Source organism: Leptodactylus fuscus, chromosome 8 (genome assembly GCF_031893055.1).
Source record: "Leptodactylus fuscus isolate aLepFus1 chromosome 8, aLepFus1.hap2, whole genome shotgun sequence".
NCBI lineage: Eukaryota > Metazoa > Chordata > Amphibia > Anura > Leptodactylidae > Leptodactylus > Leptodactylus fuscus.
Window position 1 is genome coordinate 19,890,811 of NC_134272.1, and position 13,834 is coordinate 19,904,644.

The window sequence follows — 13,834 nt, forward strand, 5'->3', positions numbered from 1 at the left end:
GATGTTTGTGTGTTAACCCTGTGTTTGCGTGGGTTTCATCCCACACTCTAAAGATGGGAGGAAAAAAAAGTAAAGAATAGTATACAGAGCGATCAGTAACAGAATGGTATACAGAGCAATCAGTAACAGAATAGTATACAGAGCGATCAGTAACAGAATAGTATACAGAGCGATCGGTAACAGAATAGTATACAGAGCGATCGGTAACAGAATAGTATACAGAGCGATCGGTAACAGAATAGTATACAGAGCGATCGGTAACAGAATAGTATACAGAGCGATCAGTAACAGAATAGTATACAGAGCGATCAGTAACAGAATGGTATACAGAGCAATCAGTAACAGAATAGTATACAGAGCGATCAGTAACAGAATAGTATACAGAGTGATCGGTAACAGAATAGTATACAGAGCGATCGGTAACAGAATAGTATACAGAGCGATCGGTAACAGAATAGTATACAGAGCGATCGGTAACAGAATAGTATACAGAGAGATCAGTAACAGAATAGTATACAGAGCGATCAGTAACAGAATAGTATACAGAGCGATCAGTAACAGAATAGTATACAGAGAGATCAGTAACAGAATAGTATACTGAGCGATCAGTAACAGAATAGTATACAGAGCGATCAGTAACAGAATAGTATACAGAGCGATCGGTAACAGAATAGTATACAGAGCGATCGGTAACAGAATAGTATACAGAGCGATCGGTAACAGAATAGTATACAGAGCGATCAGTAACGGAATAGTATACAGAGCGATCAGTAACAGAATAGTATACAGAGCGATCAGTAACAGAATAGTATACAGACCGATCAGTAACGGAACAGTATACAGAGCGATCAGTAACAGAATAGTATACAGAGCGATCAGTAACAGAATAGTATACAGAGCGATCAGTAACAGAATAGTATACAGACCGATCGGTAACAGAATAGTATACAGAGCGGTCAGTAACAGAATAGTATACAGACCGATTGGTAACAGAATAGTATACAGAGCGATCAGTAACAGAATAGTATACAGACCGATCAGTAACGGAATAGTATACAGACCGATCAGTAACGGAATAGTATACAGACCGATCAGTAACGGAATAGTATACAGAGCGATCAGTAATGGAATAGTATACAGAGCGATCAGTAACATAAATGATCTTATAGATGGACAGTAGGAAATACGACACAGACTGATCAGTAAGACATTAACCCTATCATATCACATCAATAACACATTAAGATTTGATGGGGATAACATTACACACTGAATGAAGGTACTGAACCTGTGGCTGTGAGGGCATGCCGGGGGTTGCAGTTTCCCAACAGGTTGATCCCTCGACCATATATCCTATATACAGTGCTGGGAATTCTCATTCTAATTTTCTGTCTCCTTCACTCCAGTTCTCTGTAACAACAACATCTCGGAGCTAGAAGGAATCTTGGAGGCTCCGGAATACTCCGGTGGAAGTTTCTTTGGTGGCCTGGACTGTACATATAGCGTGTCTGTATATATGGGATACGGAGTGGAAATCCGGGTGAGTGTTGTTGCTGGGGGGTGTCTGTTATGTCCCTGATTTGACCTCTTCTATCAGGAGGGTGACAACCAATATGGCCTCCATTACAGCTCCCAAAGAGGTTGTCACCCCACAATCCTGCCTAGTCAATCAGTGATATATCCCTCACTCCTGTATCACTGCAGAACTGGGCAGATCAGTCAGTCAATAGCCTGGGAAAGCTGAGTGGCAAGTACTGTATGAACAATAGTGGCTGTCACCTAACTTTCCCAGGATCAGATATGATATAAGTAATAGATAAGAAGATTTGGGGAGGATTTGGGGATAACTGTTTTCCATCATTATAAGAAGCGGAGATAAATAACTGGCAAATGGTTCCAGGTGGAGAAGCTGAATCTGTCCAAGGAGGAGGCGCTAAGTGTGGAGGGGTTAGAAGAAGACCACCGCTTCCTGCTAGCCAATGAGACGCTGATGGCTGAGGGTCAGGTGATCCGCAGTCCAACCAATCACATTGCAGTGCGATTCCAGACTTACCGCACCACCAGCCCTGGAGCATTTAAGTTGCGATACCAAGGTAACCATACCTATCATAACTCCATCCTAGGTTGTTATAGTCACCACTGCCCAGATTACGGTACATAGGAGTAGTATTATAGTAGTTATATTCTTGTACATAGGACTAGTATTATACTAGTTATATTCTTGTACATAGGAGCAGTATTATAGTAGTTATATTCTTGTACATAGGAGCAGTATTATAGTAGTTATATTCTTGTACATAGGAGTAGTATTATAGTAGTTATATTCTTGTACATAGGGGGCAGTATTATAGTAGTTATATTCTTGTACATAGGAGGTAGTATTATAGTAGTTATATTCTTGTACATAGGGATAGTGTTATAGTAGTTATATTCTTGTACATAGGGGGCAGTATTATAGTAGTTATATTCTTGTACATAGGAGGTAGTATTATAGTAGTTATATTCTTGTACATAGGGATAGTGTTATAGTAGTTATATTCTTGTACATAGGAGCAGTATTATAGTAGTTATATTCTTGTACATAGGGATAGTGTTATAGTAGTTATATTCTTGTACATAGGGGCAGTATTATAGTAGTTATATTCTTGTACATAGGGATAGTATTATAGTAGTTATATTCTTGTACATAGGGGCAGTATTATAGTAGTTATATTCTTGTACATAGGAGCAGTATTATAGTAGTTATATTCTTGTACATAGGGATAGTATTATAGTAGTTATATTCTTGTACATAGGGGCAGTATTATAGTAGTTATATTCTTGTATATAGGATCAGTATTATAGTAGTTATATTCTTGTACATAGGAGCAGTATTATAGTAGTTATATTCTTGTACATAGGAGTAGTATTATAGTAGTTATATTCTTGTACATAGGAGGTAGTATTATAGTAGTTATATTCTTGTACATAGGAGCAGTATTATAGTAGTTATATTCTTGTACATAGGAGTAGTATTATAGTAGTTATATTCTTGTACATAGGGATAGTATTATAGTAGTTATATTCTTGTACATAGGAGCAGTATTATAGTAGTTATATTCTTGTACATAGGGATAGTATTATAGTAGTTATATTCTTGTACATAGGGGCAGTATTATAGTAATTATATTCTTGTACATATGGATAGTATTATAGTAGTTATATTCTTGTACATAGGGGCAGTATTATAGTAGTTATATTCTTGTACATAGGAGCAGTATTATAGTAGTTATATTCTTGTACATAGGGATAGTGTTATAGTAGTTATATTCTTGTACATAGGGGCAGTATTATAGTAGTTATTGTTAGAGTAATCTTATAGTTAGCTTGCTTGTGCTATGCAGTAGTGACTCCATTTTGTATCATATGTTACCTTTATCTGAACCTTTGTACTCTAAGTAGAAGAGCAAAATAAGTTGTTGTTCCATAACCTAAGACACATATCTTTTCTTGGGCGTTTATCACATTTATACAGAATTAGAGGATGTGTGTTAGGGGTGTCTGGGAAGAGGGAGTATAGCTTTTTGCAGAGACAATTGTGGAGTCGGTCAGGTCTCGGAAATACCCTCATCCTCGCATCCCTTTTTCTTAGAATTTGTATGAAATCATATCCATAAGCATATTATAAGCCAGAATTCTGCCATTACTATGATTGATTGATTTATTGTATCGTCATACTATAAAATAAACCATTCAGGGGCGGGTTCTTCGCAGAGCTCTGACCCTTGTGTACTATACACTTGGATTGTGTGTCTTTCCATTCTTTGACCCATCTCATCTGATGACATAAGTCTATGCCACGGTCTGCTTGGTAAGAACTTATTAGACTCTAACATTATATTCTTGTACATAGGGATAGTATTATAGTAGTTATATTCTTGTACATAGGGGCAGTATTATAGTAGTTATATTCTTGTACATAGGGATAGTATTATAGTAGTTATATTCTTGTACATAGGAGCAATATTATAGTAGTTATATTCTTGTACATAGGAGCAATATTATAGTAGTTATATTCTTGTACATAGGGATAGTATTATAGTAGTTATATTCTTGTACATAGGGGCAGTATTATAGTAGTTATATTCTTGTACATAGGAGCAGTATTATAGTGGTTATATTCTTGTACATAGGAGGTAATTTTTATTAGTAAAAACAAAACAAAAATACATTACATTCCAGCAGAATTAATAACTAATAATAATAATAATAATAATAATATAACATAAATCAGACATGTCTGTCAGATAACAAAAATGAGAATCACTTTAACTTAAGAGTCCATTGCTGGCAGGATAAAGAGGGGGAAAAAAAAAATAAATCCATAAATAAATGAACAGACTTATTTGCAGTGTTATCAGAGTATTCAGCAATCGATATATACATTTCTCCACAATTTTACATTATCAGACTTTTTTCTGACCTCCAGAGACTTTATCCACCTCAGTTCAGACATGATATATGTGACAGCGGTCATATGACGGAAGGGCTCTCTGTGTAGGGACACCTGGGTCCTCGTATGCCAGTGATAATATTTGATGACAGTAATAATAATATACAGGGTCTCCCGGTTAATGTCACCTATATTAGTTGGGATGCCATATATGATTTCGGGGTATTTGAGAGACTGTAATTGGGGAATTTTCAGCCTCCGGGATATTTCCTGCCAGATCTTTCGCCCTCCCCCGCACTCTGATATAAAATGTGCCATGGTCTCCTCCTGCTGACAACCTAATGGACATGCCCGATCTGTCACACTGAGATGTTTTAAGTTGCCTCTTACAAAAAGTTTCCCATGCAGAGATAGCCAGGCAATGTCAAAGAACTTTGCAGGGAGCCTCCGACCAGTGAGGAGCCTCAGACTATCCTGCAGGGTTATAGATGTACAGTCCCTCAATGCCGGCTGGAGACAATAGAAGGTCTTACATACCCTGGTGTATAGATCTCTCCTGGTCTTACTCACCAGATAGGTCTTTTCAATACCCCATTTTTTCAGGCACCTTATGCCATAGTCCAGATACTGGGGGAGGTAGTCACGAGTCGATCGACCCCTCTTAAGGCTGCCGCCTCGCACCCAGGATTCTGCAAAAGGCAATATCCAGTCCCTGATACTATTTACCCACAGGGAGCTGTTATCTGAGTCCAGGCAACCAAAATTTACTTTTAGAAACATGGAGTCAAAAAACACCCTTGGATTTAACATATCCAGCCCACCCTCTCTCCTCTGTAGGTAGGTTATCCCTCTTTTTACTGGGTTCAACCTGTTCCCCCACAAAAGTTGGAAGAACAGGCTAAAGAGCCTAGTGGAGAAAGATTCTGGCAAAGGAAAGACAACAGAGACGTACAAGAAGACAGGGACCAGGTAAGTCTTCAACATTTTAACCCTCTCTCTATAGGTCAGCCTCCAGTTCTTCCATCGCTGAACCTTTGCATTTCCGGATTCCAACTTTTCTTCCCAATTTAGTCTGCAATTATCATCCCTCCCGAATTTCACCCCAAGGATCTTAATATAGGAGGAGGCCTGGGCAAACTGCGGCAGATCAAATGTAGGACCAGTATGACCCGTCCAGAGAGCTTGACTCTTCTCAAGGTTGACAAGAGACCCGGAGGCCTCTGAGTAACTTCTGATGGCTGCAGACAACATCTCCACCTCACGAGGCTCAGATATCACCACAGTCACATCATCCGCGTAGGCAACAACTCTCAGGGGCAAGCAGTGGGGGACCGGCGCCCCCTGAAAATCACACTCCTGCAGTGACCTGAGAAACGGGTCTATGGCAAACACATACAGTAATGGACTCAGTGGGCAACCTTGTCTCACCCCTGCCTCAACCCTGAAAGCATCACCCTGCCAACCATTAATCAGAGGAAAGCTCTCCGCCTCGCGGTACAAAGTTCTCAGCCAATCCACAAATTGTCCCGGAATACCGTACTTTGTCAAAGTCGCCCATAGATACTCATGGTCTACTCTGTCAAAGGCCTTAGCCTGGTCAAGACTCACAACATATCTCCCACACCTCAGAGCTTTACATCTCTCAAACATCTCCCTTATCGAGATAACTGCTCCAGAGATGTTCCGCCCTTTAACTGTGCCAAACTGAGAGCCTGCCAACAGTGCCGGGGACAAACAAACTAATCTAGAGAACAGAATTTTTGCAAGAATCTTCCTATCGACATTCAAGAGGGCAATCGGCCTCCAGTTCTTGATGTCACTAGGCTCTTTACCTTTAGACAGCAGGATCAGGGAGGACACTCTCATGGATGGAGGCATCAGGTGGTTTTCTAGACTAGTTTTGTATACATCCACGAGAATTGGTGCCAAGAGGTCTCGGAATTTCTTATAGAACTCAGCTGTAATCCCATCTGGACCTGGTGCCTTCTTCAGATGTAACTTATCTATGGCCTCTTTCACCTCCTCCACTGTTAACTCTGCTGTCAAAGGAGAAAAGTCCAAATCATTAGTATCAGGACCTGGAGTTGCCTCCAAGAATTGAGCCACCTTCTCTCTATCCAAAACCTTCTTCTGAAACAAGTCAGCATAGTAAGTTCTCACCACCCCCAGGATACCCTCCCGAGACTCCTGTAAAACACCCTGGGAGTCAGTGAGACCTGTGACCGATTTATTTGCCACCCGCTCCCTGCAATTCTCAAAAGGATCCGGAGCCCCTAAGGACCCATAATCCCGTTCAAGAACCAGGGATGTATACCTGCGGTACTGATACTGACTGATCTCAGATTTCAGCCGGTCAATCTTCTGTTGGTTATCCCCGCCCGCCGAATAGAGTGACTCTAATTCTTTCCGCAGCCTGAGATACTGGCTATACTTACTCTTCCCCTTCTTAACTGACAGTCTCCTTAAGAGGGATCTGATCTCCTCCTTGACATCCTCCCACCAGTCTGCCATGTTGTCATAAAACACCACTCTCTCAAGCTGGTTCTGAAATAGAGAGTGGACACAACTCCGGACACAGTCATCGTCCAAGAGGCTGGAATTGAGCTTCCATAGGCCTCTCCCAATATCAGGGCGTTTTGTGGAGCCCAAGCAAAAATACAAAGCCAGATGGTCAGAATAAGGGACTGTCTTTTCACTTTTCTCACTAACATGCTCAGCGGGACTGACCAGAGCTAAGTCTATCCGACTGCATCTACCAGCGCAGGAGTAAGTGAATTTTGGTTTCCTACCACCCTCAGTAAACACATCAGACAGACCAGCCTGTGAAATAATTCTGCTTAAGACCTTGCAGTCCCTGGTGAGAGGCCTACCAGTAGGTCTGTCACTGGATGACATGGTGGCATTGAAGTCCCCTGCCATGACTACCGGAACAGATGTAAACAAGTACTGCTTGACTTCATCAAACAGACGTGCCCTTTCCATCACCGACTGCGGTGGACCATAGATATTAATGAGTCGGAGCCTTCTGCCTCGGATGGTAACTTCTAAAACCAGGCACCTCCCCATCAGAACCTCAGTGAATCTGTGTATGGTGACATCAGGGGTGTTAAACAGTATAGAAACCCCGGCATAAGGTTCCACAGCCAGAGACCAGAAGGACGGGCCAGATTTCCATTCTCTCTCTGCTTCTCGTATTAGTCCTAAAGTATTTAAACGGGTTTCTTGTAAGAAATAGACATCGGCATCAAGATATCTCAGATGTTCATACACTGCGTGTCTTGTCCTCCTTGCTCGGATGCTATTCACATTACTAGAGATAACTTTAAGATAGAAACCTGCCATCAGAACAACTAGGAATATGAGAAACAGAGAGATGGGCCCCATTGTCATAGATCAGAGTCAGAGGTGTCCTGGTGACCAGCTGTTTCCATGTCCGATTCAGACTGCCCCTCATCTTGGTGGGGTCTCCTCTTAGTGGGGGGATCGCCCTCTGGCTCCTCCTCATACTCCGCCATCATTCGTGAGAGTTCTCTGTCTAGTTCTGCTTCTCCGTCTGACTCTGATAGGACACTAAATCTATTCCCCGTTGCAGTGACCTCGCCTGCACTACTTACTCTCATCTTTGTAGGCTTTTCTACTGTGGTCCACTCACCCTCAGGCTTACGGCTGGCTTTATCCTTCTTCCTCCTTTTATTATTGTTGGATGATCGGGCAGGAGAAGAGACGACCACTGAGGGTTGTACAACCTGCTCGACAACCTCCATGGTCGTCTCAATGGGACCTGACTCGGCCTGGTCTTGGGTGGTATCACCTGTATGTGGTTGAGGCTCCGCCTCCGTGACTACTGACCCTGACAATAGCGCCTCCTCCTCCTCCTGTATGTCATCAGCCGCTGCCAGCAAGTCCTCATCAGGGCTATCTTTACAGATGTTATGCCAGGCATCAGGACAATCTCTGTGGGGGTGACCGATCCTACCGCACAGGTTACACCTAATGTTTTGGCATGTGGCACTCACGTGGCCCATTTCATTACATAGGCTACACTTTACCATGGAGCATACACTGGCCACATGGCCGGCCTTCCCACACTTGAAGCACCGGCGAGGCTGACCCGCATAGAAGCAGATCCCTTTTTCTCGGCCTATAAAGAACGAATTGGGCAGATGTTGGGTTATGTTGTTCTGCTGACGCAACTTCACCAGGACCCTCCACCCACCGGTCCAGACCCCGTCTTCATCCCTGTTCTTACTAAGATCAGACATGAGGTCACAATGCCTCCTGAGCCAGATGACTATGTCCTGAGGGGGAACGGCTTCATTCCAAAATACAATTGTGACAGAGGCTGTATCTGGCCTAGAGATGGGGATGAAACTGAACTTATCCCAACCTTCCGTATCTCTCAACCTGGTGAGATTGGCCCAGAACCGGTCCAGATCAGACATCAGCTTAAAACTAACATCATACCCCTGGCGGTCAGGAAGGTTTATGACGGCCAGGATATCAGTCGGCACAAAGCCCATCTGGGTACATAGGAGCTCTCGGACCACAAACCTCCTATCCGGCAGATCCTCCTTGGCACCTCCGTGCCTAAACCTGACTACATTCCTCCTCCTGAAAGCCTGGCCTGTATAATTGGAGTTTGATGCAAAAGATGGAGCACCGCGGCTCCAGGCATTCCCTGAGGAGGTACGGCCAGATCCGCCATCTTGGCATGTTTGTGGGCGCTGTGTGGGCTGCTGAGCACCTGTACCATGTGGTTCTGCTACTGTGCGAGTATCTAGAGGGGGAAAGTCCTGCACACTGGACTGTCCTGTGTCCGCCCCACCATCAACCTCTATGTCTGCAATATCACCAGACTCCAGAGACTGGACTGCAGAGGGGTCTGACGCCATAGATAGTGAAGGATCCCCCCCAGAAACACCTTCCCCTGCTGGGCCGTTATCACATACAGGAATATCCATAATATCAGGCACATTAGTCAGACAATCAGCGGCAGCAGAGTCCTGCATAGCAGAGTCCATATTACCACTACAGTCAGCGGCAGCAGAGTCCTGCACAACAGAGTCCACAACCTGTAACCCCAAATATGTTACTCCCCCAGTACCTTCAGGTAAGAGTCCATAGTCCTGCTGCAATGACTTGTCTCCTGGGACTTGTGGTGTCTGCACAGCTGCTACTTCATTACCATTAGGCAGGGGTCCATGACCTGGTTGCAAAGTGCTGGTTGCTGGGACTTGTGGTGCCTTGCTGAGAACTGCTGCAGGTTTTTGCTGTTGCTGAACACTGGTCGCTTTCCCGTACAAATTCCCTTCCTTAAAAGGGAAACTTGCTGGCTGCAGAACTGGTTTTACATGGGACTGCTGGCTGCCACCTTGAGAGGGTTCAGACCCAGCTTTGGCACAAGGTGATGGTGACTTCTGGTATTCCTGGAACCGCTGCTGGTTTCTGTATGATTCTCCCACCGGTCCCATTTGCTCCAGTACAGTCTCGGTCTCCCGTACGTTCTCGGCGAGCTCTTTCGCCAGTGCGCTCAGCTTCCTGTCCAGTAACACCAGTTTCTCAGGGCATGCAGACTTTTTTAGATTATACGCACATTCAATCTGTCTCTGCAGATATATTTTACTGGCCTTCAATGTCTCCAGTCGCTTGACCAGTGCTGGTATCTCATCTGCCAGGCGCAGTTCTGGTGCTCGCTCAGTAGCTATGACAGTCTGTGCATTGTTGGAAAGCTTTGCAGGTTGGTTACCCCCAGTATGGCTTCTGGTTGGTGTAGCCTGTGATTTCTGACATGCTACGGCTGTTGTCACTGCCATGGGCCCACAATGTCCAGACTGGGGATTATGTCCCAGTTTATTTCCAGTGACTGTACTGCTGGTACCTTGAAGCTTCCCCGCTGGTCTCCCTTTGATCTCCTCCACTGCCTTCACTACATTTTTGTAGATACCGCTTCCAGATCTTGTCCGCTCAGACCGTACCAATACAGACTGCTGCATGTTCTCCTGCATGGTCTGCTTCTCCAGGGATGTTCTCCTCTGTCTGCAGGAGGGTGGGGTGGACTGGACACCTGCAACCTGCAATGGAGTCTGCACAGGCTGCAAAGTTTGCTCCTTACATTCAACCATTTTGCTTGGTTGTTGCACCGTACTACTGCTTGCTTCCGTTACTTCTTCCTTTACAACTTTCTTCCCATCTTGGCTTGCTGCACTAGGACTGCTGACACACTGGACACGATTCCCATTACTGGGGACTTTAGGATTTCCATCCATTTTTTTAGTTGTCTGGGAATTGCTTCCCAGAGAAGGCCTTGGAGCCTGGGCCTTGGCAGGGGAACTTCCCCACCCAGGGTGGCCCCGCCCTGGGCTATCTCCAGACATCAGGAGCCTCAGGAGAGCTACAAAAACACGTCCTCACAGCTAGGAGGTAGTATTATAGTAGTTATATTCTTGTACATAGGAGCAGTATTATAGTAGTTATATTCTTGTACATAGGAGTAGTATTATAGTAGTTATATTCTTGTACATAGGAGTAGTATTATAGTAGTTATATTCTTGTACATAGGAGTAATATTATATTAGTTATATTCTTGTACATAGGAGCAGTATTATAGTAGTTATATTCTTGTACATAGGGATAGTATTATAGTAGTTATATTCTTGTACATAGGAGCAGTATTATAGTAGTTATATTCTTGTACATATTTATAGTAGTTATATTCTTGTACATAGGGATAGTATTATAGTAGTTATATTCTTGTACATAGGAGCAGTATTATAGTAGTTATATTCTTGTACATAGGAGTAGTATTATAGTAGTTATATTCTTGTACATAGGAGCAGTATTACAGTAGTTATATTCTTGTACATAGGGATAGTATTATAGTAGTTATATTCTTGTACATAGGGGCAGTATTATAGTAATTATATTCTTGTACATATGGATAGTATTATAGTAGTTATATTCTTGTACATAGGGGCAGTATTATAGTAGTTATATTCTTGTACATAGGAGCAGTATTATAGTAGTTATATTCTTGTACATAGGGATAGTGTTATAGTAGTTATATTCTTGTACATAGGAGTAGTATTATAGTAGTTATATTCTTGTACATAGGAGTAATATTATATTAGTTATATTCTTGTACATTGGAGCAGTATTATAGTAGTTATATTCTTGTACATAGGGATAGTATTATAGTAGTTATATTCTTATACATAGGGGCAGTATTATAGTAATTATATTCTTGTACATATGGATAGTATTATAGTAGTTATATTCTTGTACATAGGGATAGTATTATAGTAGTTATATTCTTGTACATAGGGGCAGTATTATAGTAGTTATATTCTTGTACATAGGGATAGTATTATAGTAGTTATATTCTTGTACATAGGGGCAGTATTATAGTAGTTATATTCTTGTACATAGGAGCAGTATTATAGTAGTTATATTCTTGTACATAGGGATAGTATTATAGTAGTTATATTCTTGTACATAGGGGCAGTATTATAGTAGTTATATTCTTGTATATAGGATCAGTATTATAGTAGTTATATTCTTGTACATAGGAGCAGTATTATAGTAGTTATATTCTTGTACATAGGAGTAGTATTATAGTAGTTATATTCTTGTACATAGGAGGTAGTATTATAGTAGTTATATTCTTGTACATAGGAGCAGTATTATAGTAGTTATATTCTTGTACATAGGAGCAGTATTATAGTAGTTATATTCTTGTACATAGGGATAGTATTATAGTACTTATATTCTTGTACATAGGAGCAGTATTATAGTACTTATATTCTTGTACATAGGAGTAGTATTATAGTAGTTATATTCTTGTACATAGGAGCAGTATTATAGTAGTTATATTCTTGTACATAGGGATAGTATTATAGTAGTTATATTCTTGTACATAGGGGCAGTATTATAGTAATTATATTCTTGTACATATGGATAGTATTATAGTAGTTATATTCTTGTACATAGGGGCAGTATTATAGTAGTTATATTCTTGTACATAGGAGCAGTATTATAGTAGTTATATTCTTGTACATAGGGATAGTGTTATAGTAGTTATATTCTTGTACATAGGAGTAGTATTATAGTAGTTATATTCTTGTACATAGGAGTAATATTATATTAGTTATATTCTTGTACATAGGAGCAGTATTATAGTAGTTATATTCTTGTACATAGGGATAGTATTATAGTAGTTATATTCTTGTACATAGGAGCAGTATTATAGTAGTTATATTCTTGTACATAGGAGCAGTATTATAGTAGTTATATTCTTGTACATAGGGATAGTATTATAGTAGTTATATTCTTGTACATAGGAGCAGTATTATAGTAGTTATATTCTTGTACATAGGAGTAGTATTATAGTAGTTATATTCTTGTACATAGGAGCAGTATTATAGTAGTTATATTCTTGTACATAGGGATAGTATTATAGTAGTTATATTCTTGTACATAGGAGCAGTATTATAGTAGTTATATTCTTGTACATAGGGATAGTATTATAGTAGTTATATTCTTGTACATAGGGGCAGTATTATAGTAATTATATTCTTGTACATATGGATAGTATTATAGTAGTTATATTCTTGTACATAGGGGCAGTATTATAGTAGTTATATTCTTGTACATAGGAGCAGTATTATAGTAGTTATATTCTTGTACATAGGGATAGTGTTATAGTAGTTATATTCTTGTACATAGGAGTAGTATTATAGTAGTTATATTCTTGTACATAGGAGTAATATTATATTAGTTATATTCTTGTACATAGGAGCAGTATTATAGTAGTTATATTCTTGTACATAGGGATAGTATTATAGTAGTTATATTCTTGTACATAGGAGCAGTATTATAGTAGTTATATTCTTGTACATAGGAGCAGTATTATAGTAGTTATATTCTTGTACATAGGGATAGTATTATAGTAGTTATATTCTTGTACATAGGAGCAGTATTATAGTAGTTATATTCTTGTACATAGGAGTAGTATTATAGTAGTTATATTCTTGTACATAGGAGCAGTATTATAGTAGTTATATTCTTGTACATAGGGGCAGTATTATAGTAGTTATATTCTTGTACATAGGAGCAGTATTATAGTAGTTATATTCTTGTACATAGGAGTAGTATTATAGTAGTTATATTCTTGTACATAGGAGTAGTATTATAGTAGTTATATTCTTGTACATAGGAGTAATATTATATTAGTTATATTCTTGTACACAGGAGTAGTATTATAGTAGTTATATTCTTGTACATAGGAGCAGTATTATAGTAGTTATATTCTTGTACATAGGAGTAGTATTATAGTAGTTATATTCTTGTACATAGGAGTAATATTATATTAGTTATATTCTTGTACATAGGAGCAGTATTATAGTA

The 13,834-nt window shown here is 40.3% G+C and overlaps 1 protein-coding gene across 1 annotated transcript in view; it reads left to right on the forward strand.

Annotated features, from left to right (window-relative positions):
* SEZ6L2 (seizure related 6 homolog like 2) overlaps positions 1-13,834 on the forward strand; it is a 43,640-nt gene that overhangs the window by 13,815 nt on the left and 15,991 nt on the right. Inside the window, exons 4-5 of the mRNA XM_075285838.1 lie at positions 1,407-1,540; positions 1,901-2,093. Coding sequence (XP_075141939.1) covers positions 1,407-1,540; positions 1,901-2,093 — 327 coding nt within the window. The remainder of the gene's footprint in view (positions 1-1,406; positions 1,541-1,900; positions 2,094-13,834) is intronic.